Raw genomic sequence first — 26,078 nt, forward strand, 5'->3', positions numbered from 1 at the left:
AAAAACAGTTACCCGTGGATTAAGGCTAACCAAAACAAAACGTCTCCCCTTTACACTAAGCTTAGACCAGCAAAGGACCAAAGCTGCACGGCGCCCTGGAGTACATAAAATCCCCACCTCTCCCGCCTTGGGTTTGGTATTTAAGGATCCAAAGGGCCTGCTTGCCTGATGTTGCGCTGGCCATCGAGCTTTTCTCGATGCCCATGGCCAAACACAACCTTTATTTACCCGTTATTAAAAAAACTACAGGCGGTGAAACAATTGCCATTAATATTGCTCAATTAACTACGCACAAGGAAAAAGAAAAGAAAAAACCATACTTGCCTTAGTTACTCCTGCGGAATTCAACACCACTTGCTTGCCTTGTTGGTGATGATCTGGCACTCGGACTTTCTAGAAAACCATGTGCAACAGTGCAACATATCTTCCGTCTTGCAACGGAAAAAACAAACACCCCCTGCAACACCGAAAAGACCGTGGCAAAGTGACTGTGCCACACAAGCCCTCGTGCTTCTAGCTCACCCACACCGCACATGGCAACCTAACCCAGGTACGTTTGCAACAACAAAGATTAACCAGTGAATACAAGGCCACCCCAACGTTTGATTTAGAATACACTTTCAGTTTACCTTTACCTCTCACTAATAATAACCAGACCATTTACCCAGTGGGAATGATTACGAGTGAGGGCTGCATGAGTATCCGCAAACAAAGCTTTCCCATGTATGTACCAGGTAGGTACATACATATATGTAGCTTGGAGTACATCTTACAGAGGTCGTCGTCCAGTTGACTCGCGATCCAGCATCGCTTTACCCCATAATCATTGTGCATGTGATTCCCAGGGAACTGTCGTTGTACCCCACAATTCCCCCAGGCTTACTTGTATCCGGGTAAACGTTGTCGAGACTGTTTAAGCTTCTGCTTTCAGCCATCCCTCCCGAATCCCGAGACAGGGTATTGAAATAATATTCGAGTACACACACACACAGGTAGCAGTTCCAAGCCTGTGGTTATCATCATGGATTATCACTCGACAAATTGTTATCATTGAATGCTGGAAATATGGGCTGCTTTCTTGACTTCAGAGATATAGATAGACATAGAATGCTGGTATACTTGACTACAGTACAGATGTGTCATTATATACCCAATAGCTCATGATAGACCAGACTACCCAGTTGCTTCCACCGTCTACCATTGACACTATACTGGCTATACGTAATGTATAGTGATTCTGAATAGTGACAATCACATGTTTGATCCTCGGCTTGGAAGCCGTATTTGAAACGAAACAAACATGGTAAACCAATGTCGAAACAAACTGTTACTTTTTGAATAGAAATAAAAAAGAAATAAAAAAATTAAAGGAAGAAAAATGCATTATACACAGTCGATTGATGGTATAGTAGACAGTGATAGATACCTTCACGGCCAACATTTCAAAACCAATCCATTCTAAACCGTGGCCCTTATTCCGCATAAATACTTTTCTACAGTGTGTAACCTAATCATCAATAACCATACCATCCTCTACTAATAGATCGGCAACATAAGCCGCAAGGGGCTTGTTAACTGCCATAACTTCAAATAACGCTCCCCTCTCCGCCCCCAAAATCTCCCTAACATCGTTCATACCCCTCCTGGCCATGTTCCTTAATACTAAGGCGGCAGTTAATGGGATTCCTGCCGCCTCCCCGCGGTCATCAATGCCAGTTTGGTTTCTCCTGATGATGACCTTCGAATTCGGCTCTTCATCACCCCCGATGCCGCCGTCAACATCCTCCATTCCAGCGATCCGGGCAGCGCGGAGATCGTTCAAGTCAGGAATATGAGTCCGGACATGTCCAATAACTTTCCTGCGGTCCTCTTCTCCAGCTTGATGATTATACTTTCCGCATCCGCCCCAGTTGCAGTGCAGTTTTCTCCCAGGATCCGTTGGAGCCCCGATATGATCGTTCAGTACATGAACCCATAGGTCCTGAGGCGTCGGAAGCTGTGCATGGCATCTAGCGCCGTTGCCTGTGGTGTCGATCCATTTGCAAGCAACGTAAATCTGGCCTTTGAGTGACATTGGAGTCTCTCTAGCCCTGATACCTTTGATGATAAACTTCTGACCGCCTGTGGGGAGAGTCAAGACCATTGCGGAAGCAACAGAGAACGCGATGCTGACATTCTTAATAAACTCAGCGGCGGGGAGAAGGTTGCGGCCAGCCGGGACGTAATCGTTGAAGCGGGCTTGGTAGGCCTGCCAAAGCGCGATTTGGGTGATATCCGAGTTTGGGTCTTCTTCAAAACAGCATCTCATCCTGGTATGGGGATTAGAAATGCCTGGTTTGGGTTAAATAATAATGTAACTCACCACTTAGTTGCTCTTTCTGGCTCCATATAAGTCAGGAGGTCATTGACGATTTCCTGTGGAAGATTCGGGATCTCTCTCGGCGGACTTGGACGAGGTATTCTAGTCTTCAACCACACAGTCTGTTCCCCGGGAATGGCTTGGTAGAGTAACAATCTCATCAACTGCTTTATCAATTCAATACCATCAGGAGGTTGCATAAGCTTCTCGACGTTTTCCTCGTTAGTAGTGTATTGGTACAAAAAGTCCAAACAAGCAGAAACCAAGTCTTCATCTTCAAGCATCAGAAGATTGCGTATTCGGTTGATGGCATCCATGCCAATTTCTCCCAAGCGGTTACTTTCGTCACGTCCCATGACGAATCTACAGATTGACTTGAGTGACCCCAAAAGTAGACCACGGTCATCTGATAATAAATTGACATGCAGCGCCTCAAACATGTTATCATGCGTTGAAAGCACGAGGTGGGTAGCCATTGACTCGACCATATCGAGAATATAATGCTTTAACTCCATGAAACAGGTTTGGTTGGGGAGGTTCAGGCCCGCAACTATGATAGACCTAGCATTCTTGAGGCGCGAAAAGTATCTAGCGTTGTCTACCTGGAAGGACATGTTGCGTAATATCAAAGCCGCTTCATTGACCTTCTCGAGCTGCTTTGTGAATGCAGGATCCTCCAGGACTTCCTCGCTACCGTTGAGAGAGTGTAGTTTCATCAGACGAGTAACTGACTGTAGTTTATCATACAGCGCCTCAGCTAAACCAGGGAATTGTTCAGCGCGGAGGTCATCGCCGGCTTCGTATGATGTTTTAACCAGCTGGCTCAAAGCAAAGTCGACCTCTTCTGGCAAGCCGGATTTCAATCCCATTGCAATGCGTGTCATGTTGCTAGGACCTGTGTGACCGACTAAATGTTCTATCCATCAGTATATGCGCCGTTATCATCACCAGGAAGAAGAAGAGAAAGGGATAGTTACCTCCAAACCTAGCCATATTTGTTGTTGCGGCATACTGCTCGGCCTTCCTTTTCTGGGTGATAAACTCATGTGGAGCATTTCTGGGTGTTGGTACAGGCATTCCAATGGGCGCATTGACCGTGTTCGATGAAAAATTGGGGAAATTCATAGCACTTCCGTTCCACTGGTTACCAGGTGACACTTGATGGTTTTGCTGTTGCTGCTGCGACTGCTGGGAGTTCTGCTGTTGGTGCTGTAAGCTTGTGGCTCTGGGTGGGTTATGGCGCTGAGAAGTCGTATCCGGATTATAGAAAGTTCTTGGTGTCGGTGCTTGACGTAGACCTGTGGGATAATCCCGACATTAAAGATTAGTACAGATGACAGGAAATAGGGCAATAACCACAATAACATACTTCGCTTCTCCGTGGGTGGTGGGGTTGGAGACCTCTCTACTTTTGATTCGGACTTTGGCGAAGGCGCCTGAAAATCTTCTGCGGTTCTCGTCATGATTGACCCTCCGGCAGCGGATCGCTCCTCTAGCCACTCTTTTGGGGGGGGCTCTTTCCCGAAGAAATTTGAAATTTCGTAGGCGCTGTGGGGGCTCTGTATTTTAGCTATCACAGAGTTGGGGCAACAAAGGGATTAGATGGGGGGGAACGCACGCGAGATTCTTGTAGTAGATCGTCTTTAAAAGGTAACCTGCGTTGGTGTTGTTCGCAGCAAGCTTGTACTGTAGCGCAAGATCTCTCCAGGCACCTGTGATTTCGCGAAAAAAATGTCAACCTCAATTGTCCGCTCCCCGCTCCTCTGTTTCCATCGCCCTAGGGTATTTAACATCCAATATCTTACCCTTCTCTTCCGTTACTTTGTCGTAACCTCCTAGAGCGGTCACCTTCTCATAAAGTTTTCGCAAGTCAAGGAGCTTCCGTCCGAGTTCAGGCTCGATGGTGAGTGTGGTCCTAGGAGGTTCAGTCGCGAAAGAGTTAGTAAGAGCACCAAACCAAACCAAAACGTTTTCTACGCCAAAGTAGACCCTAGGGAGCAACCAACCCTCGCTTCTCGTGGTATTCTGATAGCTTTTTGATGAACTCGTCGTATTCAGGTGTCTTTTCGATGTCGGTACTGAGAACTCTGTTTGCCCATGGCCCTTTGCGCTCGCGCTCGGGTGTTGGCGCTGCCATTGAGCTTTCTGACATTTAGATTATCCCCTTTCCTCTCCTTCTCTCTCTCCTTCTCTTTCTTTCTTCTACTTAATGTTTTCTTTCTTTCTTTTTTTCCCTTTTTCTTTTCTTTTTCCCTTTCTTCGCTTTTCCGAACTTGCGCTTTATATCGATCGACACGCTTAGGCTGGGTAAGAATGGCAGGGGAAACGCGACCCTATGGAACAGCAGTGGGTTTTAAAGAGTTCACTGGACAAGGAAAACACGAGCAGGACCGCGACGACTCTGAAAGCGACGAGAAAACGCGTCCTGATTGAGGCTCCTTTTCCGAGTTGAGTTGAATTGAGGTTGCTTTAACGCCGAGCCCTTTCACATTGCATGCCAGCTGCATACCACAAAATAGACATGAACAAGTAAATACATGCATCCAGCCTTATCAGGTCCGGGGATTTTGCCAAGAAACTGGGGGGTTGCAACTTTCTAAGAAAAGAGCTGCGTGCCTTACACACATTCAGAGTCTAAAGAGGAGGTCGTTCTGTGGGCGTTCACACCACGTGATATACGCAGGAGTTGAAGGGGGTGTTAATACATGGGCATGTACTCATCCACACGATTCAAGAGTGATCAAATTCTAGAGCTCACCCTTACCGATACAAATGCGTTTTGCCCTAAATGCTCTTGTCAAGAAATCTGCATTCTCTCATTCTTGTGCCGAGTGATCTATTATGATTCTCGAGGTCCAAGTTACACATGTACCTACCTGCAAAGTAAAATATGTTCTACGTCCGAATTGCATTCACGCCATTTATCGTACTTACAAACCTTATTCTGCACGTAGAGATAGGAAAACCTTAAATATATATTTTGCAACTCAACTTCATTACTAAGGCCAGGACAAGCAAATTTTTATTACTCTCTTCCCATAGCCATATATACATGTTAACATGGATTCTCGGAAGCTCCCTCTGTCGACAGTCAACTCCCCTCTTTCATTGTCTAGTTGGCCGCTCTTAAAGTATTCCTCTTCTGTTTCCTCAGTATCAGACTCGGCCCACCCTCCATGGTCACATTTCCCACACAGGGACAATGTATTTCTGGTGATCGATACTCATCGTGTCCCCGGATACATTCAGAACGATGGAAAGTTTGTTGATAAGCATACAAGGCTGAAAGTCGTATGGTGTCTTGAGACAATGGTGAGATTCATCTTTAGTCGAAGTTTGGGGCATAGCTAGAGAAAATGGGCTCTGATACTTTAAAATAGGAGAGTTTAGACTTGACAAGCCTAGTTAAACAGACTATCCCGTCTCATGATTCATCACAATTCCATAAACCAGTTTTCATAGCACTTGGGCGCTCGCCATCTCTAGCCATCAAATATTATAAAGCAGAAGACCAAACCGTTAGTAATATATAATTTAGCAAAAAAAAAAATTAATTTCTAGAAGGTTCTACTAATATACCGAGTTTATGTCGAACTTTAGATTCGCCGATTTCAAATCAAATTTCAGTCGGATACCGCCTACCAATCGGCCACAGCACTTCTCGAGCAAGAAAACTGCCCAATTGGCAAACCTCCAGCAGATAAACACGAGCCATCTTCTCAGTTTCAGTTTGCACAGGCAGGCCCACCAGTCCCTCTCCGTAATAATACTATCCAAGTGCTACGTACTCCACCTAGATCTTCTTCGGGCTACACACCGAGGTTTGTTTTCTCTCTAAAAGCCCAAGAGTTATATTGCTTGAGGGATCGATTCGCCTAGAAAGATGTTTTCCCATCGATCTGTGTTGATTATAAGCTGGTGTAATTACAACTAACAGTACACACAGTAACTTTCAACAAACAACCGATCTTCACTCAGCACCTTCATATCTTGCTCCCCAGAATCTGCCTCCTAGCACAGTAAAACCTTCTGATATGTTTCTGGAAGATGATATTCCACCACCACGCCCACCATCCAGCTTTCTATCCAGAAAACCCATCGTGCAGAATCCGACAAATTCCATAAACAATAGAGCTCCGATGGATTCGATTGGCAGTCTCCCGCCACTCCCAAAACCAACGCCAGTGAAAAAAGCGCCCTCATTAGTCTTTACTAGTGATAATACACCTGCATATGGATCTGACTTCAAACATTCTTCTAGACCAAAGTCTGGGGTTAGCGCCTTCCAACAGCAGAGTGACAATCAAGGCTTATCCACAAAGACTAGAGTGGGAGGTTATAGGTCCGGGTTGCCCGAGATTGTTGAAGAACGTGCTAGGTCGAACGACACAAAGGATCGCGGAGGATTTCCAGTGTTTCCACGTGGCTATAAAAAACCGGAACTTAGGTCCGAAACATTTTTGCCGGCCGTTCCACAGGAAAGGCAGAAAGCTGCCGGTGATATTGCAGTTACCCCTACTGCAGGTACTCGAAATCCCAATACAGGAGGAGGGGGAGGGGGAGGGGGAGGAGGGAAGCGGAAACAAGACGATGACGACGATAAAGACGAGCAAGAACAGAAAAAACAAAGGGGCGATCATCTCCGTACACAAGAAGAAGAAGAGTTCAGGCAAGTTGAAGATTTCATCATAAACGCCATCCACGATGACGAGTTTTTGAGGCTTCTTGAGATGATCGGTGGTGTTTGGCAGCGAATGGGTTTCGATGAAGTTAGGCATAATTTATCCGGCGCTGGCGCGTAGATTAGGTAGTTTCGTCTAAGGGGCTAGCCAAGGAGTGTATATTTTGCTCGATATTGATGAAGATACTCTTGCAGTTTGGTGGCAATTAATCCATGTGATGTGAGACACAGTTCATCATAGTATATCACTCGCGCACATCTAAAATCTATTGTAGACTAATCAGAAAAACCGAGACATCCGATTGCTGTTTAACACAAATAAATTGAGAAATTATATTCTTTCCCTACCAGAGAGTGATATTATGATGAACCTCCATCGTTCTTTGTACAAGGAATTAGGGACACCAAGGCCCTTCCCCAGAAGAAAGTATAAGAAACATCCTAGTACCCTATACTCCGTCCATCTCCCCGGTTTAAAAGAAATAATAGTAATAATAAAAAGAGTAACCGGCAACCCAGAAAGAACCAAGTCAACAAAGACTGCATAACACTACTGCGCCATTAATTCCGAAAATAAAACGCACAACAAAAAACAAAAACCCCCGTTATTAACATGGATATCAGCCTTCCTGCTTCCTTGGTAAGCAATAGAAGGGAGAGTAAAGAGAGCGGTAAGATCGATCCACCGGTAGATCTCTATGAAAAGATTCCTTCCGCACCATACTACCCATCCTAGTCTATCAATCCTTCAATACACCCGTTATTACGTTCATATCAATGTCGGGTGGGTGTTGGCGTCTACTCCTGGCCAGGGCCTTGCTGGTTGAATTTGGCCCTAGCCGACCCGAACAGCTCCTCTTGTTGCCTCAGGAGCTCCTCCTGCGACAGCCCGGACTGCTCGAGCTTCGTTTGTTTCTTTTCGCGGGACTGTTGCTCGTAACTGTCAGCATCATCTGAGTGCGATCTTATATCATCCATATGCACGCCAGCCGCCGGGGTAATACTTTCTGATGTTCCTTATGCTCCTGCGCCACATTCTGGATCTGGTCGATGTACTCCTCGAAGCCGAGGTCCCTAAGGGCTCGGATGACATGTTCAGCCGCGATGGTCTTTTTCGCTTCGCGCTCGGCAATCTCGTTGGCCTCCGAGGAAATAAGAGTGATGAATTCGACGCAGCAGTCGATTAGGAGGTCGCGCGCATCCTTGGCGAAGGCGAGGTCGTAAGGGAGGATCTCGGAAATGATTTTCTGGACAGTGGCTTTAGGGAGGGATAGGTCATCTGCTAATAGGTGTGAGAGAGGTAGCTATTAGTTCATAGTACTGAAGCTATGGGGGGGGGGGGGGAGGTAGCTATGTAGCTGTGGGGGAAAATAGGAAGGGGGATAAGAAAAGCGGCAGGTCAAACAAAAGCAAAGAGATAGATGGGGATGGGATGCAGTAATATACCTCCTCCGAATTCACGATCTGACATATTTGAAGTAGTATTAAAACCTAGTGAAGCAGCGGTAGGAGAGAACGCGTTGGTGTTTTAAGGTATCCTCGAGAACTGTTTTATGTAGACTTTTTATATTGGAGTGTGTGGAGAGGGGGGGAAGACGCGGGGTGGTATTTTTATAAAAAAGGGACGTTCGCGGTCTTTTTAAACTTCTCTGGTCATTCTTGAATCAGCAAAGAAAAAGATCCTAGCCAATTTCTATGTAGGGGTGACGGAAGGGGTTTGGCGGGTGCCGTCGGGGTTGCGCACTTGAGCCTCTGCTGCGGTGTCAGGGCCTGTTATCCAAGCAGCGAGGTAAGCAAGTGAAAACATCGACATTGAACGACGACGAGGCCCACAACGGCGCAGCACAGCATAGCAAGCAATACAATATGCCTCCAAAGCCCACAAGAACGCTTGTAGTGGACAACGGTTCATACACAATCAAAGCTGGATTCGCCGCTGAAAATGCCGTTCCAGAGGATTGCTTACAGGTCCCAAACTGTCTTGCCCGCGCAAGAGACAAACGCGTGCTGGTTGGTCAGCAGCTGGATAGTTGTCGAGACTTTGGATCTATGTCATTCCGAAGACCTGTCGAGAAGGTATGTTTACCCTCTGCGATGATCCATGGTTCGTTTCCAGCTAACTATCTTTACCAAAGGGCTATCTGGTCAACTGGGAGGCAGAGAAGGAAATATGGGACAGGACCTTTCTAGATTCAGATTCAAAGTTACAAGTATGGAAGTCCCCAAGACTTTCGTCTAAACCATCTAAATCTAACTTCCAAACAGTGCGATCCCAGGCAAACAGTTCTCCTACTCACTGAGGCCCCCAATGCACCGTCAGCTCTACAATCAAATTGCGACCAGATGGTCTTTGAAGAATACGAGTTCAGCGCCTACTATCGTTGCGTAGGTCTATCTCCCGCCAGCCATTCCCTCGCCACTTTGACCCGCTAACCCTCCCCCATCCAGGTCCAACCTTGATACCCTGGAACAACATCGGTGCTCTGTATACACCTGACTATAACCCCTCCACTAACCCCCCCGCCGAAGCATGCCTCGTCATCGACTCCGGTTTCTCCCACACCCACATAACCCCGATAATCAACGGCCAGCTCTGGAACTCGGGTGTACGCCGTATTGACGTCGGCGGGAAGTTCCTAACCAACTACCTTAAAGAAATGGTCTCCTTGCGGACTTATAACATGATGGAAGAGCCCTATTTGGTAAATCAGGTCAAGGAGTCCGTCTGTTATATATCCACAGACTTCTCGGGCGATCTTGAGAAATGCAAGGCACTTAAAAACTCAGCCAATCCCATTGTAGTGGATTATGTTCTTCCTGACTACAACTCTGGCAAACTCGGCCATCAGCGGGCCCATATTCCAAAGAAGCTTGGGTCTGCCAGGGATGACGAGCAGGTTATGGTATTGGGGAACGAACGATTTACTGTGCCAGAATTACTCTTCTCACCGACTGATGTAGGACTCAAACAATCCGGCATCCCAGAAACTGTCATTCAGTCGCTCGAAAGTGTGCCGGAACGTTACCGGAACCTATTGCTGGCAAATGTGGTGGTTGTAGGTGGCAATGCCAATATCCCCGGCTTTTTGGACCGGCTGCAGAGCGAGCTACAGCCTCTTGCACCCTCCGATGCGATTGTAAGGATTGCGAAGCCAGAGGATCCAATCACATACACCTGGCAAGGTGGTGTAGCACTGGCACTGGATAAGGCAGAGATGAAGAGGAGACAGGTCACAAGGGCGGAATACTTGGAGTATGGGACTGCGTGGTGCGCCAAGAAAATGGCAGGGGAGGCTGTAAGCGGCAGCGAGACCAAAACAACGGAAACGAAGGAAGGTAGGAGTCACAAGAAGAGAAGGGTGGATGACTCATAGAACGCGTGTGGTTGAAAATGAGTGCCTGGGCTTGCCTGAAGGCGCTGGCGTCCTTTATTCAGCCATGTGCGGCCCTGTCCACATATTTCTATGGTTAAAGAGTGGATAATATGTACTTTTATAACTGCCACAAAGCTTGTGCTAGATTCTGCGATTATATCATGCGGATTTATGGGTGGAATCTTAATATTGACGGAGGATAAGAAAGGGATACCATCTCATATCATGAAATAAACTACCAGCTAGACAATATTCTTAAAAAAGTGCCAGTCCCACTAGATATCATGTTTAATGAACAATGTCTTCATGGGTATACGGGTGGATGGGATTGATCAGAACTTGGCATAGGTGCTGCAAGCCAGATAACCTTACGCCAGTCATAATAATAGTTAGCAAAAACGAAAACGAAAAACGACCTCCCCGTGAGTCCTAGCCAACTATACCACTAGAGTTGTATCAGCCGTACTGACCGGTCATAACTATAATTCTTCCTTAGCTAGGAGTCTACTACACCCTAAGGAGATATTACAGAGGCGCATATATACTTCATATGTAGTTTTGTTACCAGAAGGACCCTAGTACTAGGAGTTGATTGTTATTGACCCTACGTCTTGCACCTAATCCCGAAAACTCGATCCAGTTAAAGATCCTCGTGTTCTAAGTGTTTATTCGGTAAGACCAACCCCAAAATGCAGATATTTGGGCGAGTATCTATCTGTTATTCTATAAAATAATATAGATCGGAAAGGTTTCGCTAACCTAACCCCTACATCCGGCCCTGTCCATTAATTGAATGGAGTCTAACGACGAGCCACATTATACGGAAAGAGGGGGGGGAACAGTTACATATAATAGAGGTGTCTACCGCTAGACCACGCTCGCCCACACAGTTGTCAGTGGCCTGGAAGTAGTACTTAAGGGTATGATGGTAAGGGAGCTAGGAAACCTAACCCAGTAATGACATGAATCTACCACGACGTACATCATGACTCACAGCTGACCTTCCACTTGAAGACCATGGTCCATGTTAGTGATATTGGTCATGGGCTACTAGCCAAGGAATGCAGAGCGAGCAATTAATGAATTAAACAAAAAAAAAACGAATGCAGAGCGAGATATGTGTTTCTTGGCGCGAGTGATATTGTATGATTGTAAAAATGCTCCATCCATCTCTACCTCTCAATTCATATTCACCTACAGCCCCCCCCCCCCCCAGTTTTTTTCCCGTGCTAGCGAAAGTAAATAGAAGGAAGAGCCGGAAGCTCACTAACTAAGATTTATCACTAGGCTAAGCCACCTCATTTGTCTCTGCGCTCTTGGGGTATAGAACCACCCCCAATAACATACCTAGATGACATCGCCAATACCATCCGTCCCTACAAAGAGCACCGTGAGTAATTTATCAATCAACGAAAGCGCACTGGATTGAATGTATTTCCATAGACTATCATTTCCTCCTTCGGTCTGTATTGCACTTTGGGCCTGGTATTTTGAAGAGCGGGAGTAAGGTGGTGTGGGTTGTGCCAGTAGGATAGGTGGTAAATTATCTTTGAGGTACTTAACAGCCCCGGCGCCTCAAGGCCTTGAAATGTGTTTAGTATGTATCAATAGGAGTAAAGGTTACCCCTATCTTGTATTTCTTGACGGGGCAGAGACAGAGCGGTCGGCATATTCCATCCTCAACTTGTAGGACACGTTAGACCGTCACTATGGCGGCAGCGGTGACGGTGATAATGTATCACTTCCCGCGCGGGGTGCTCGGATCAAGGCTTTGGTATGGCTACACGTGCGCAGTATATATGGACAGGCGCAGAGCATAGTTATAATTGTAAGTGCTATCATATCCTGTCTCAAGGTATTCTTTCTCCGATGAGATCGAAATCGTATACGTAAGAGGCTTGCAAGCATTGGTATTGGTATTGGTCATCGTAAATCAGCATACAGATCTGCACGACTGGGCATAACTCTGCAGTAAAACCCAAACTCAAATAGATTCCAAAACGCCGCATCAAACTGGTGTATACGGTCAATAATATCGAAGACAAAGTTCATGTCATTGAACCAACGAGTGACGGGCTATGATCATAACGTCACATGACTCATCGCCGTCTTCAACAGAAGCCCTAGCCCAGCCCCACAATCGGCAACCGAGGCTGGCGGTAGTGCAGATGAGGAGAACTCCGAAACTCTACCCAAGGATTCGGACACGGGGGAGCCCAGCGGGCGGATCTCGCCGACAGCCTCTCATCTTCCTGCCGTTCACCATGTACCCTTGCCCTGGCGGGGTTAAGAGCCAAGCTGATGAGCTAATCTGGCTTAGTTTGGAATCATGATCGCGGGGCAATTTTTCGTGTCTGTCATTTTTTTTTCTTCTTTCCCCCTTTGAAGAGTGCAGGAGATGGCTCTGTGTAAAACCAGGTACTCCTGCAGCCTTCTGATAATAGATCTCTACATCCCCACATCTCTCGCCTTGTCTTGCATTCAAACCAACATTTCTTCTTACCCTTTCATCTACAGCTAATTTCTCATCACTCCTCATCTCCACAAACATCAAAAATGGCCGTTGAAAGGAAGTACATCACCTATAACCAGGTCCACAAGCTCTGCCAGGCTTCTGCTGTAAGGATACTCGAGGAGTTCAAGCCAAATCTCATGATTGCGTATGCTTCTCCTTTCAAGACTGGATGTCAAGGTCGTTTATTTGCTGACTCTCCCCAGTATTGGCGGCGGAGGATATGTACCTGCCCGAATTCTTCGGTTAGTTTCTTCAAATACCTACCAAGTTGCTACATACTATTTATACTGACTCACTCATTAAGATCATTTTTGAAGACCCCTGGATCTCCCAACATCCCGATTCAAGCTATCGGGCTTTCGTTGTATGAGAAGCTCGTTTCAGAGGATGGTCCCGAGGAGGAGCCCGGCACCAAGGTCACCAGGACTCAGTGGCTCGACTTCTCTTCGCTGAAGAACACGGACTTGATCGGAAAGAATATTCTCATTGTAGATGAGGTCGACGATACCAGGACTACATTGCAATACGCCGTCCAAGAGCTGAGCAAGGATGTTGAGGCTCAGGCCAAGAAACTGGGCTCCACCGAAAAGACAAACTTCTACATCTTTGTCCTTCATGTGCGTTTCTAAGAGAAAAAACCAAACGAGGGTGATATTTGGCTAATATGAGGAACTACATAGAACAAGGATAAGCCCAAGAGAGGAGCTCTTCCCAAAGACATGATGGATGAGGGCCGCTACCTTGCTGCTGAGACAGTCGGGAATGTTTGGTGTTGCTACCCGTGGGAGGCTACGTACGTTTCCATTACTCGTTTTCTGTTTTGATTCGTATGCAGACTAACATCTAACAGTGACATTGACGCCCATGACAAATTGGCCGCAGGAGCTTCCACAAAGCCAAACGGGCACTAGAGTTTGGAAGGCGTGTATTTTAAATAGGAAGATCTCTAAGAACTTGCTACCCCAACTTCCCAGCTTGTGTTAGTGTTGGTGTAACCTAGTAGTCTTTTTTTGTGCGGGGTTTAGGTTTTGTTTTTCCAGCTATTTACTCTAAATTGTCATGTAAAATCGATTTTTTTTTCCTCATTCCTTCGTGACGATTAGATGGCCTGAAAGAGCAATAGCATGGTTCTCCACGTGGGCTCGCGATAACGACCAACCGGCGCGGAAGAAGCCGCTGTGATTAAAATTTGCTCCTCACCTTCCATTTGCACTTCACTACTAGAGTGAATCTGGAATGAGCTTCCACGTGGTTCCTGCATTAGTAGAAAAGAGATTTCCTGCAACATGACGACAAGCCAGGCTTTGTCGGAAAGTCTAATGCAGGACAGTTAGCTCAGTAGAATTAGTCCCTGGGTCAGCAACAGCCCGCAGAATTTTCAGACATCTCGATCGCCGGCTGCTGACAGATTCGGAAAACGAAGAAATAAGCTTCCCAATTAAATATGACCAGGCCAGACTTTATCTCGTAGTATCTTGCATCGATGTGAACCCTTGAGACTATTACCATTATTATTACTAAAGACTATATAACTGTGCCTTCCGTTTGCTCTGGCGTTGAGACGGGTATTCACCACATTGTTGAACGAAACAATCGGGGACCTGCTTCATGTGTAGCACGAAGGGAGTTGGGTTAACCTTCAATCACCCGCATATGACAACGGCGAAACCCTCTGCGCACAACAGCCATCGGCCGGCCAATAGCCATGATAGCATATATATGGGTCACAGTCTCACAGATGACCATAAGTAACTGGTCTACACCCCCGGTGCGCGAAGTACAGGCCATCGACTTTTGATTTTTCGGACGCAGGTTCAGTGTCCTTGTGGCTCGGTTGAACAAACAGCTCTTGCAGGACCGCAAGTGATTTTTATAGTGAAATGGTATGGTGGGCCTAACACTACAAAGACAATCCTCACCATGATTAGTAATCAATGGTAATGATAGTATTAGCAAGATGTTAACCGCCATCAACAAAAAGTTACTGCCTTGACTCACTCTTGATTGTGGGAAAAAAAGGCATTAGTGGTATTTTGGTATTTTTTTTTTTTTACTTACTATTAGTAAAAACCCTTACTCCTAGATGAAGGAGGATAGCTTTTCGCAAACAACAAAGCTTAAGGCTCTATGAAACCGCTCATAGATCGCTACCACTAGGAGCGGTCCTACAGCAACTTCTTTTGTTCCGTTGGTGTCCCTGTTGGTGTTTAAGGTCTTCCCGCCTCACACTTTCTGGAGAGCCTTTTATTCCTGTCGATGTCTGGTCCTTGATCAATGTATCAAAAGGTATCATAAAATCGGTGGTTTTCTTTGGGGCACTTGAACATGTATGTTTTTGTGATGGGCGCTTATGAGTTTATACGTAAGGCCTTTGGTTGTGATTCAGTGAGTAGCATTGTATCGGCGGGGGTGGTCGTTTTAACCGGGAGGACACTTTTCTATCTTTATCGCAAGGGCTCCTAAATATAGAGTCAATTGAGTCCGAGAACAAGCCGCCAAGACGTATCTAGATCCATAAATGTATTATGCAACTGCTGATAATGGTACTAGTTAATCAGGGACAGCAATGTGTCAGTGGTAAATTCTCGCCATAAAGAACATAGAGAGGGAGGAGGGAGCCGGAGGAGAGGGAAAGGTGGAGATAGAATGCATGGACTGCATGGACAAGTAATTCCACTTCACCCGCAACTATACTGTCCTTCACCGTTCATAGGAAATTCGTCGTCTCTGATACCAGAACCCAGTAGATATTACTCTGTAATTCGGCAAGCCTTGTATTTCAAACCGACAGAGATTTGGGTTGCTCCAACTTCAAAACACAAGAAGTTTCTCCTACCCACCGAATTATCCCTAAATCCATCAACCAGCATACAATTCCATCAACAGCATCTTCAGATCATCTCCTTCAGTGATGGTCTTGTAATAGTTGAGATGGAGACCTCCGCTGAATAATGCAGTATGGCTCAAAAGAAGAAAAACTATACGATACAGAAAGAATCCAACCTCGCAAAGTCATCCAACCCAGAACACAAATTCTCACTCGGTTCCTATCTCCAAACTGAGCAGCTATTCAGTTGAACATACTAGCATTGGTTGTAGTTTTTAAACTCTCTTGTTTTCTAAGAGCTTATATATGACTAACCTTTTATGATTGGGATCTTAATTCTCACTTAAAAATGGTGTTGATTACAGATCGTAGTCTTAGTCACAAGTTGTCACTCGATTGGGACAACTGTGTAACTGAAATCCATGCCCTTGCAATAATCGAGTTTTTTAGGTAATGGGTACCTGCATAAACGTAGCACCTCGTCCAGTCGATTTGCGTACCCTTGTAGTGGCGTTATTTATGACCAAATCAGCGGTCTCTTCATGTGCAGGGTCTAGATGTGAAATGAATTTGACTGGCTATCGTAGTATAATAGCATTTGCCGAATAGTTTAAAAATATGAAGAACCCGCTGTAAAAGAATAGAACCAATTACACTGATATAGAAAAAAGAAAGGGTTGAAAAAGAAAAGAAAACCATAAAACACCGCACAAAAACATGACAAAACGCATAAAAACAATACATCAATAGGTTACCCAAGAGAGAAGGGGAATGGTCGTTATGGTCGTGTATGTCGTGCATGGGGCCTTTTCCACCCAATACTAACAAAATATCTAACAGCACCTTCCACCCCCCTTCTTCTCGTTCGAGTCTAACGAAGCATCAATTCTCATGCCGTCTCTAGTGCCCCCGCTATCCCCATATTCCCCACCTCCGCCAGCGTATCCCCGCACTCGCTCAATTTCGGCACGCCGCTCAACCAGCTTTCGTGCAATTACTTGGAATACTTCATCGACGCCTATGTATTTCTTTAGCACGCGCACAATTCCACTATGAGGAGTCATGTTACTAACCTTGGTCATCTCGCGCCGATATCTCATGACATGTATCCATGCCCATCCATGATGCAGCCTCATCATCGCCCAGATGCTCTGCCGCATATGCAACACAGCGCTCAAACGGTACCTCCCGTTTCGACGGATCGGCGTTCACTAAGTCGGCCTTGGTCCCTACGATATGGATGATGATGTTTTCGTTGTTTACGTTCTTCTTGAGTTCGAGAAGCCTTTAGAAGTAGCATCGAAGGAGTGGTTTATTTAGGTTGGCGGAAGAAAAAAAAGAGACAATGAAATGTAATAAAATAGATGGGAGGGGGATATTATAGAGAGGAACATACCATGAATGCATTGCAAGAAATGACGCTTCAGAAGTTATGTCATAACAGAGAATCCCACAGTTGGCGGAGCGGTAGTAGAGTTTCGATATAGAGCGGTAGCGCTCTTGACCGGCGGTGTCCTAAAATTTTGAAATATAAGCCCCGCGAGTCCTGTTACCAAGGTAAGTGGTAACGCTTATTTACCCATATCTATTATTTGTAATTAATTAGCTCATTAGAACTATTATCGATCCCGCCGGGGAAGGAAAGAGCTTACTTGTAGCCGCACAAGGCAATCATCGACCACAACCTTCTTGGCAAGAAATGAAGCGCCTATCGTTGACGCCGACGCGGGATCAAAGGTGTTTTTGACATATCTAATTAATTCCCTCACAAGCTATCTGTTACTAATAATGATCCGTTGAATGCGCAGATATAGATTTCTCATGATTATCTAGCTAGGGGTGGCGTATGTTATACCTGACGACGAGCGAAGTCTTGCCCACGCCTATTTATCCCAATCAAGATGGACTGTTAGCTATCATATCCCTTTTGAATAGCTTTCCCTCCTCTTCCACCATCACCGTTAAATTCCACAGCTCTCTCTTCTCCTCTTTCACACACTCTAGCTAGATACCCCTCCTCCTCTTACAAGCGCTCGGACTAGTCCGCGGGCATCCGAACGCAACGAGCAACAAGAAAAACTTAAAACCAACCTTGAGTGCCTAGCACTACCAGCTTTGCCTCGAGACTCTCACTCATATCCTGGCGATCGTTCATACGAAGGTAGGTTTTGCGAAAAGAATAGTGGAGTGGTTATATCGAACGACTGCTCTGGACTGGACTGGCCTGGAATGGTAAAGTGCAGATAATGTAGGGACACGAATGTATTGGGAGAAGGAGGGGGGAAGGTATGAGGTATCAGGTAGGGGGGGGCCTCTGTAGTAGAGGTGAGATGATAAACGGATTCCCGGCGTCGCGGTGGTGGGGGGGGGGGGGGGGGACGCCTAGCTAAGCCTCGTCTACAATACGGTGCAGGGTAACTATGAGTATGTAGGCAAGAGAGTCGAGAGTTATGTGGAGCAGAAGCTGGAACGGAACGGGCCACGCGGTGGGCCGGCGGCGGTGGTTTGCTGAAGTGAGAACCTACGATACTGTGTAAAGATATGTGGACCAGGACCCAGGGGACAATACACAAAACCAATACGCAAAGTACCTTACCTAGGGGCTACATATATCAGAGCATACATACCTCCTCCGCAGGCAAAACAGCAATACCTTACCTACTATAGGTACTATTGAGGATATGCCAATACACCCAGCACCAGAAACCTCGATAGGCCGTCCCTGGGTGAAAGGGAAGAATACAAACCCAGGAAGGAGCCCCAGTCAACAAGGTGTCTCATGTTTACACCCGTGATTGGTTGGGTGCACGGTTGTTTCGTTTTGTGCGACATCCTGCGCCGCTCAGCATCATCATAGGGACGATCCCAACGACCAGTCACCAGTCATCTGCAGCTGAATGCTATCTAGATATCACAATCACAGCCACAGTTCAAATTAAATCTCTGGATCTTCGCCCACTTCATTTCTCGAATACTTACCTACTCTGGCACATTATTGCGGTGGTTTCTTATCCAACTCTTTAAGATGAGCACCAGTTGCAGAGTTTTTCCCAACAACCTGAAACAACACTTGAAACAGCCGCCGCCGCCACTACGTATTGTTTTTCCATAACGGATAATTATTATGTAGCCCTATCGTAATGGCGCTAGCAGTATAACCAGAGGTTAGGCGCGTGTCACAACCGGTGGCCAGTCTGGGTCACAGGAATAGAAAGCGTGGATTAGCTCCTTTCCTGCCTCATATACCTATATTCGTCTTGGGGTCGAGTCAGATAAGCATACAATTGTATTGTATATCACGAGAACACCAATACGCCTCACGTTATAGTAATTGTAGGTATTTCTACCACTGTTTACGCGTTACAACCGCAGCTGACTACTGGACGTCAGCAAGAATTCGATTAAGAAGCCTACTAATCGATCCCCTGGGCCCACGAGGGATTTCAGGCTTTCAAATGACTGCATCATTTTTTCCCAGACTCCGAATAATCTCTTTCCTTATTCGTGAGGGCTGTCATTATAATACCAGAAGTGGGATGGCAATCACCAGAAACTATCAGGGTCCCATTCCCCAATCGGCATCTTTCTCGGAAACTCTGGGGGGGTCTCTGTCAAACCCAGTCAATAAAAAGCTTTTTATGACATGCTTGGCAACGATTTGCCAAGATTTTACGCATTCGGCTCCACAGAATCAACGACGGCCAGCTGCGCCAAAATCTGCGTCGCAGGAATGTTTTGTAGGAATCACATTTCATTCTTTGGTACTGCTATTATGTACCTACCCCTTTGAGCTGTGATTGTTCACGAAAAGTGGCCGTACCGACTGCTCCCCCGTGAGCTCCTTGGACCTATGATAAGTCGATTATTAAAGCTTTAACAATCAAGAATTTGGACTAGCCATAAACAGTGTATCTGCATGTAGTAGCATTTTATCAGTGTTTTTCAGATTCTTTCTGTGAAAATTAAAGATGTAAGGAAATTTACCTTCAGGATCTAATAAGTTGGTCGGTATCAGTATCGGTATCGGTGAAGAAAGTCTGCGACTGCATCAGTGGATTTATATCAACGGAGTTCCCGGCGGTGGCTTTCTGCGTGGGGCTTGGGTAAATAGGCTTTCTTGGCACCCCACATTTCGCAAACCATTCAGCCGAGCCCGAGCAATGCCGACAAATGCTTGTTAGCGTCCCGCGACCTGTTCTTTTCCGTCTTAAACCCGAGCAACTTCTTTTGTTTTTGAAATCCACTTAACTTACTCTCGTTTCCCCAGATTTTCCCCAGAATTTCTTTCTTTACACGGACTTTCCTCTCTCTGACCTCCAGCTTCTCAATTGCAAAAATGCACGCTAAATTGACCGGCCAGGACGTGGCAAAGCACAACAATAAGGACTCTTGTTGGGTTATCGTACACGGGAAAGCCTACGATGTCACAGAATTCCTACCAGAGCACCCCGGTGGCTCAAAGATCATTCTGAAGTATGCCGGAAAGGATGCGACAGAAGAATTTGACCCTATCCACCCCCCAGACACACTTGACAAGGTGAGCTCTTCACAGCCCCCAGGGCCCTCATAAAATGGGTAAACTAACACCAGGTCCAGTACCTCGACAAATCCAAGCACCTAGGACCAGTCGACATGTCCACCGTCGAAGCTGAAGTAAAAGCCGAAGACCCAGAAGAAGCCGCCCGCCAGGAACGCATCGCGAACATGCCCATCCTTGAGCAATGCTACAACCTCCTCGACTTTGAAGCTGTCGCAAAACATGTCATGAAGCGCACAGCGTGGGCTTACTACTCTTCCGGAGCTGACGACGAAATTACAATGCGGGAAAACCACTCAGCGTTCCACAAGATATGGTTCCGCCCGAGAATCCTGATTGATGTGGAACATGTGGATACTAGCACAACAATGTTGGGCGATAAGTGTTCAATTCCGTTCTATGTTACTGCAACGGCATTAGGAAAGCTTGGAAACCCTGAGGGCGAGGTGGTATTAACCAGGGCAGCGCATAAGCATGATGTCATTCAAATGATCCCTACACTTGCGTCCTGCTCTTTCGATGAGATTGTGGACGCAAAGAAGGGAGATCAGATCCAATGGCTCCAGCTCTACGTCAACAAGAACCGCGACGTCACTCGCCGCATAGTAGAACATGCCGAAAAGCGCGGGTGTAAAGGGCTTTTCATAACCGTTGACGCACCGCAACTTGGACGACGTGAGAAGGATATGCGCTCTAAGTTCGAAGATGTTGGCACCAGCGTACAAAAGGTTGAAAACGATAACGTCGACCGCTCTCAGGGCGCTGCACGTGCGATTTCCTCCTTCATTGATCCCTCCCTCTCATGGAAAGACATCGCCTACTTTCAATCCATCACCAAGATGCCAATTGTCCTCAAGGGTGTGCAGCGCGTCGAAGATGTCATCTTAGCTGTCGAGCATGGCTGTGCTGGTGTAGTCCTCTCCAACCATGGTGGAAGACAGCTCGACACTGCACCATCGGGAATTGAGGTCCTTGCAGAGGTCATGCCCGAGCTCCGGAAGAGGGGCATGGAGAATAAGATTGAGATTTACATCGACGGTGGTATCAGGCGTGCGACTGATATCATCAAGGCGCTTTGCTTAGGTGCCAAGGGTGTGGGTATTGGAAGGCCGTTTTTGTATGCGATGAGTGCGTACGGTGAGGCTGGTGTCAACAGGGCCATGCAGTTGTTGAAGGTAATTCCCCCCTTCTGTGTATCTGTCTGTGTTTATGTAGAAGCTAACATTGAATAGGATGAATTTGTGATGAACATGCGTTTGATCGGCGCTAACAAGGTCGAGGACTTGAACCCATCTATGGTTGACACGAGAGGACTATTTACGCACACCGTCTCAACTGCCTCAGATACATTATCAAGCTCAGCATATGATGTTCTGTGTGCGCCGTCGTTCAAGGAGAAGGCAAAGTTGTAAGAATCTATGGCGAGTGATAAACGATGATGCAACGATAGGACTTAGTGGCGAGGATAGGTTGATACCAGTGTTAGAGCCCTAGATTCGTATTTGTTTTTTCTTCTTTATTTTTCCTTTGGATTATTTCTGGTGCTTGATAAGCGGCATTGTTTGTTTAAGGTGCAAGGGTTATTTGAAACAAAATCTACACTTTTTCGTGCTCGTATTTGAGGGCAGTTATGCGCTTATGCTATAATGTGACGATTATTCATGCATCAAAGGGTACTTTTCTTATGGCCAATCATTTCTCTACACACATGTTGGGTTTTATGAGTTTTCTGTGCTAAAACCTATCGGGTTTGGGTTCCTTTTCTTTTTGATGCTTACACAGATACATTCATATAATATTTATGATCATAATCTAGTTTCCCTTGAGTGGGATAATAAAAAATTTCCCTATATCACGAAACTTAAAAGAAATCCCAACATAAAGCCTTGGTTAGATCTGCTAGTACTGGCTTAGGCAGACCAATCGCCAACAGCCTCGTCGATACTCTTCCGGTACGCCTGCTGCGCTTTTGCCATCTCGAGGAAGACCTGCGGAAATGATTAGAGGAGACCGATCTACAGGGATGCATAGATAGCGCAATTACTCACCTTATATTTAGCATCCAAAAGCTTCTTTTCCTTCTCGTTTGTGGTCGGCTCAATGATGGTTCCCGGCTTGCTCATCTTATCCATGATCGTCCACAGGTTCGCAGTGTTTCCTTGAGCGTCCACGCTGGCAGCCTTAGCACCGAGCATAGCAGCACCGAGAACAACTGCCGCATCAATGTATCTTGGGATAGATACAGGGTAACCAGTTGAATCAGCAATAAGGTGCATCAGGAGCTTGTTCTTGCATTGTCCACCACTCATGAAGATACTCGTAATAGAATGTCCACTGTTGTTCAGTGCTTCAATGATATGCCTAGTCTGCTGTGCAATAAACTCCATAGCAGCGAAATACTGTAGCGCCAAATCATCGACGCTGGAATCCATACTCAACCCAACAATGGAACCACGCATCTCAGGATCAGCAATTGGCGAACGGTTACCGTGCTTATCACCGTAAAAGAAGAGATGACGGGCAACATAGGCAATTGTGGGCGCATTTTGGGCTTTGCGCATGTCCTCGAGGTGGGAGTTGAGGTAGTCGAAAATGTTTGTGCCAGCAATTTTAGCCTCTTCGAGGGCTTTGGCATGGGAGGCGTGAGTGGTGAGGACGTTGTGGAGAAGACTGCCGGTGGAAGACTGGCCGCCTTCAGCCATCCAAAAACCAGGGAGAAGAACGTCGCGGTATGGCCCCCTGGATGGTTTTTCTTTTGGTTAATTACCGGGTCTTGATCGATGTGGCTTTAGGTTTATGGCTTACCATACTCCAGGTACAAATACCGGATCTCTGGACATAACCAAATGACATGTGCTTGTACCGGCTACCGCTGCTAGACGCTTGAAACATTGCTCGATATCACTCTTTGCGTGGTCTTGGTCCAGCAAGTCCTCGCTCATTTTAACCTTTGCTCCAACAGTTCCGATCCATCCTGCGTAGGCATCGATGACACCGCTACCAATCTTAGTTCCAGCTTTGAGGCCAAGTTCTTTTGCAGCGCTCTCGCTCAATTCTCCCACTAGCTCTCCGGCGGATAGCATTGTGCCATTCTGTAAAATAGATCACATTAGAAATTGTAAGCTTAAGGGTCCGATGCGCTCTGTACCTGGCCATGGACACCACCCATCCTTCTAAAGTTATCTTCGCAAAGCTCTGGCAACCCGATGGCGTTCAAAAAGTCGTCTTGCCAACCCTTGACACTTCCGTCAATGCCAACAGGGACAAAGCCTTGCTTACACACGGCACTGCAAAAAGATCTGGTCTCCTTCCCAGTTGCAAGATGTGTCAGAACATCTGCCAGATCGTAGAACTTGCACCTCTCAAAGAGCTCCTTAGGCATATTATTTTTCAGCCAGAGAACCTTCGGGATTTCCATCTCAATTGACATTGAGCCTCCAACATATTGGAGGAGATTGTGTTTTGTGGCATTGATTTTTGCGGTTTCTTTGACGGGACGCTATAATAGATTTCTCGAATATTAGATGTGGTCTACGATAACGATCGATGAGGTCATTGCTCTTCTTACATGGTCCATCCATACTAGACAACAGCATTCGTTAGTCAGGGTCCGGTCTATAAAAGGAATATTGCAACATACAAATAACATTCCTCGCCGTCTCTGTGAAATCCGGGCCAGCCACAGAAATTGGCTCGTTCGTGTCCTCAGACATGACAGCCAACGAGCAGGTGGCATCGAATCCAATTCCCTTCACCAATTCCGGGTCTACGCCTGATTTCTGGAGGACAAGACGACTACAGTAGCAGATTGCGAACCAGATATCTGCTGTCGATTGTTCCTGTGAACTCTTTAGCTTTAGAGATTCTTGGTGTAGCTGGTATACTCACATAGTAATTTGCTCTGGGGTTCCATGTCTGAATCTCTTTCGACTCAACGCCCTTGATTTCACCAGTACTATCAATAATACAAACCCGAGCACTGCCGGTTCCGACGTCGACACCGAGGAAGTAGCTTTCTGAAGCCATTGTTGATAGTTATATAAGATAGGTGATGTTTTTTTATAGAGCTTGGCTAGTAACGTTTATATATTCCTACAGATGCGTCGAGAAGTGGAGATGAGGGGTTTGATAAAAAAAAAATAAGGAATTGATGGCGGATACATAGTATATCACGAGGGCCTTCCCGAGTAGCCTGGTAAACATGCTGAGCATAAAACATGTACACGGAGCTCATGAACTGGGCTGGCTAGAGCGGGGTGAAAGTGCGCTGCACCTCTAATGGATAAATTCAGAGGATCATCCGTCATCCCGACCACACGGAGTTTATTTCGCATGTGTACTAATCTGAAGGTACCTTTCTGCTCTAAGTATCAGAAATACAACCGATCCGGGAGTAACAGAGATGCCTTCAGATGAGGAAAAAATAACTGCGGGGAATCTGCGATTTTCATATGTGTCGCATAGATCTTTGCTGTATTGTACGGGTTGCCAGTTCAAGAATGTCTTTTGGATCACAAAACCATATTCGTTGCCTGAGTCTTGGCTTTTTCACTGGTACATGGTACCGCCTTGTTTTCTCAACTAGTTCTGGTGATCGAATATATAATTATAGCAAGGTACGACTGTACAAGCAATTGATTACCATCATGATGGTAGTGGAGGAATACCTAGAAGAACAAGTGTGGCCCGTGTGGGGGACATTAATGCGATCCCGGTGAAAGGCACGGCCGGCAGTATGCAAAGAACCTCCCATCAACCCCACCAACGTTGCAGGGATCAATATCAAGTAAGCCCGCGCCCACTCATCTATCACTCGATTCCTTTTCCTTCTACATGTGGGAAAGCCTTAAGCCAGTCCATCCCTTTCCCCTGCAGAAACATTTATGCCTACAGACGCCAGCCAACACACCGACGTGAAAGAAATGTTGAAAGAAGAAATATCACGGCGTGAATTATCTTCTGAAAATTCTGCAAAAGGGGGTGTATTTGATAGGGCTGGGGCGACTTAATGTGATATCATAAATTTTGAAACGGCCAACACACTACGTACGGTGTATGTGGAAGGAAATCAGAACTTCTCATCTCATCTCATCTGATCCAGTCGATTTCAAAATCAGAAAGGAGCAGAACATCGTTCAGGTCACATCTGATGTACAAAGTGTAAATATTTATTTTAAGCCTGAGGCTTTGTCTGGTATTTGTAGGCGGGCCTGTTTTCTAACCCACTCACTAGCTAATATAAACCACAATACGAACAGTCTTGTGTACCAGATTATTCACGCGATATAAACGCTAGAATATAAAAAAGAAAGAACAATCGAAGAAAATCACACCCCAGAACACAAAGCGAAAGTAAAAATCTGAGCAAGCCCCTTCTAACACCGTAAAGAAAAACCCTCATAAGAAAATAAGAATAGGCGGAGACTCCCTGAGTTCCCCCCTCCTTCCATTTCCTCGCATAATTTTTTTTTTTTGGATGAACCCACATCCACCCACTCCCAAACAAAGAAAAGGCATTAGAGGCACGAGATGCGTTAAAAAAGGAAAGGAACAAAGGAAAAGATTAAACTAAACCCTATGACCCAAATATTCGCCAACAGAATCAAACAAACCCCCCACAACCTGGACTTCCAGGACGCCTTGAGATGTTCCATGTTGCAGACCGTTTCACGGGTCCGTAATCAATCTCATCACATTGCCTATCCAAATCCAAACTTTCCACTAGTCTCCGAAGTTCACTGGCCGGATTCCCGCCCAACAAACCAGACCCCCCATCATCTCCGCC

General features: G+C 46.1%; 8 protein-coding genes across 8 annotated transcripts; 4 read left to right on the plus strand and 4 right to left on the minus strand.

Annotated features, from left to right (window-relative positions):
- Positions 1 to 1,507: 1,507 nt before the first annotated feature.
- Positions 1,508 to 4,511, minus strand: LAJ45_01928 (uncharacterized protein; the record flags this gene model as incomplete). Its single annotated transcript, XM_046111520.1, has 7 exons — positions 1,508 to 2,309; positions 2,363 to 3,266; positions 3,337 to 3,657; positions 3,729 to 3,907; positions 3,978 to 4,071; positions 4,165 to 4,274; positions 4,366 to 4,511. 7 exons carry the CDS (start codon positions 4,509 to 4,511, stop codon positions 1,508 to 1,510), a joined length of 2,556 nt encoding a protein of 851 aa, XP_045975464.1.
- Positions 4,512 to 6,498: 1,987 nt separating this feature from the next.
- On the plus strand, positions 6,499 to 7,161 carry LAJ45_01929 (uncharacterized protein; the record flags this gene model as incomplete). Its single annotated transcript, XM_046111521.1, has 1 exon — positions 6,499 to 7,161. One exon carries the CDS (start codon positions 6,499 to 6,501, stop codon positions 7,159 to 7,161), a length of 663 nt encoding a protein of 220 aa, XP_045975465.1.
- A 677-nt stretch (positions 7,162 to 7,838) lies between these two features.
- LAJ45_01930 (uncharacterized protein) lies at positions 7,839 to 8,511 on the minus strand (the record flags this gene model as incomplete). The annotated part of the gene is made up of 3 exons (XM_046111522.1): positions 7,839 to 7,973; positions 8,045 to 8,322; positions 8,487 to 8,511. The coding sequence occupies 3 exons, from the start codon at positions 8,509 to 8,511 to the stop codon at positions 7,839 to 7,841; spliced, it is 438 nt and encodes a 145-aa protein (XP_045975466.1).
- Positions 8,512 to 8,906: 395 nt separating this feature from the next.
- Positions 8,907 to 10,414, plus strand: LAJ45_01931 (uncharacterized protein; the record flags this gene model as incomplete). The annotated part of the gene is made up of 4 exons (XM_046111523.1): positions 8,907 to 9,116; positions 9,176 to 9,250; positions 9,306 to 9,425; positions 9,489 to 9,500. 4 exons carry the CDS (start codon positions 8,907 to 8,909, stop codon positions 9,498 to 9,500), a joined length of 417 nt encoding a protein of 138 aa, XP_045975467.1.
- Positions 10,415 to 12,970: 2,556 nt separating this feature from the next.
- LAJ45_01932 (uncharacterized protein) lies at positions 12,971 to 13,840 on the plus strand (the record flags this gene model as incomplete). Its single annotated transcript, XM_046111524.1, has 5 exons — positions 12,971 to 13,074; positions 13,133 to 13,171; positions 13,234 to 13,546; positions 13,610 to 13,722; positions 13,780 to 13,840. 5 exons carry the CDS (start codon positions 12,971 to 12,973, stop codon positions 13,838 to 13,840), a joined length of 630 nt encoding a protein of 209 aa, XP_045975468.1.
- Positions 13,841 to 16,589: 2,749 nt separating this feature from the next.
- Positions 16,590 to 17,911, minus strand: LAJ45_01933 (uncharacterized protein; the record flags this gene model as incomplete). Its single annotated transcript, XM_046111525.1, has 7 exons — positions 16,590 to 16,774; positions 16,830 to 17,041; positions 17,153 to 17,271; positions 17,336 to 17,341; positions 17,409 to 17,508; positions 17,612 to 17,639; positions 17,848 to 17,911. The coding sequence occupies 7 exons, from the start codon at positions 17,909 to 17,911 to the stop codon at positions 16,590 to 16,592; spliced, it is 714 nt and encodes a 237-aa protein (XP_045975469.1).
- Positions 17,912 to 19,926: 2,015 nt separating this feature from the next.
- LAJ45_01934 (uncharacterized protein) lies at positions 19,927 to 21,705 on the plus strand (the record flags this gene model as incomplete). Its single annotated transcript, XM_046111526.1, has 4 exons — positions 19,927 to 19,932; positions 20,024 to 20,293; positions 20,353 to 21,468; positions 21,526 to 21,705. The coding sequence occupies 4 exons, from the start codon at positions 19,927 to 19,929 to the stop codon at positions 21,703 to 21,705; spliced, it is 1,572 nt and encodes a 523-aa protein (XP_045975470.1).
- A 498-nt stretch (positions 21,706 to 22,203) lies between these two features.
- Positions 22,204 to 24,319, minus strand: LAJ45_01935 (uncharacterized protein; the record flags this gene model as incomplete). Its single annotated transcript, XM_046111527.1, has 7 exons — positions 22,204 to 22,281; positions 22,342 to 23,032; positions 23,099 to 23,385; positions 23,442 to 23,792; positions 23,862 to 23,875; positions 23,934 to 24,132; positions 24,182 to 24,319. 7 exons carry the CDS (start codon positions 24,317 to 24,319, stop codon positions 22,204 to 22,206), a joined length of 1,758 nt encoding a protein of 585 aa, XP_045975471.1.
- Between the last annotated feature and the right edge of the window lie 1,759 nt (positions 24,320 to 26,078).

Source organism: Morchella importuna (assembly GCF_003444635.1).
Source record: "Morchella importuna strain M04M26 chromosome Unknown Morimp01GS003, whole genome shotgun sequence".
NCBI lineage: Eukaryota > Fungi > Ascomycota > Pezizomycetes > Pezizales > Morchellaceae > Morchella > Morchella importuna.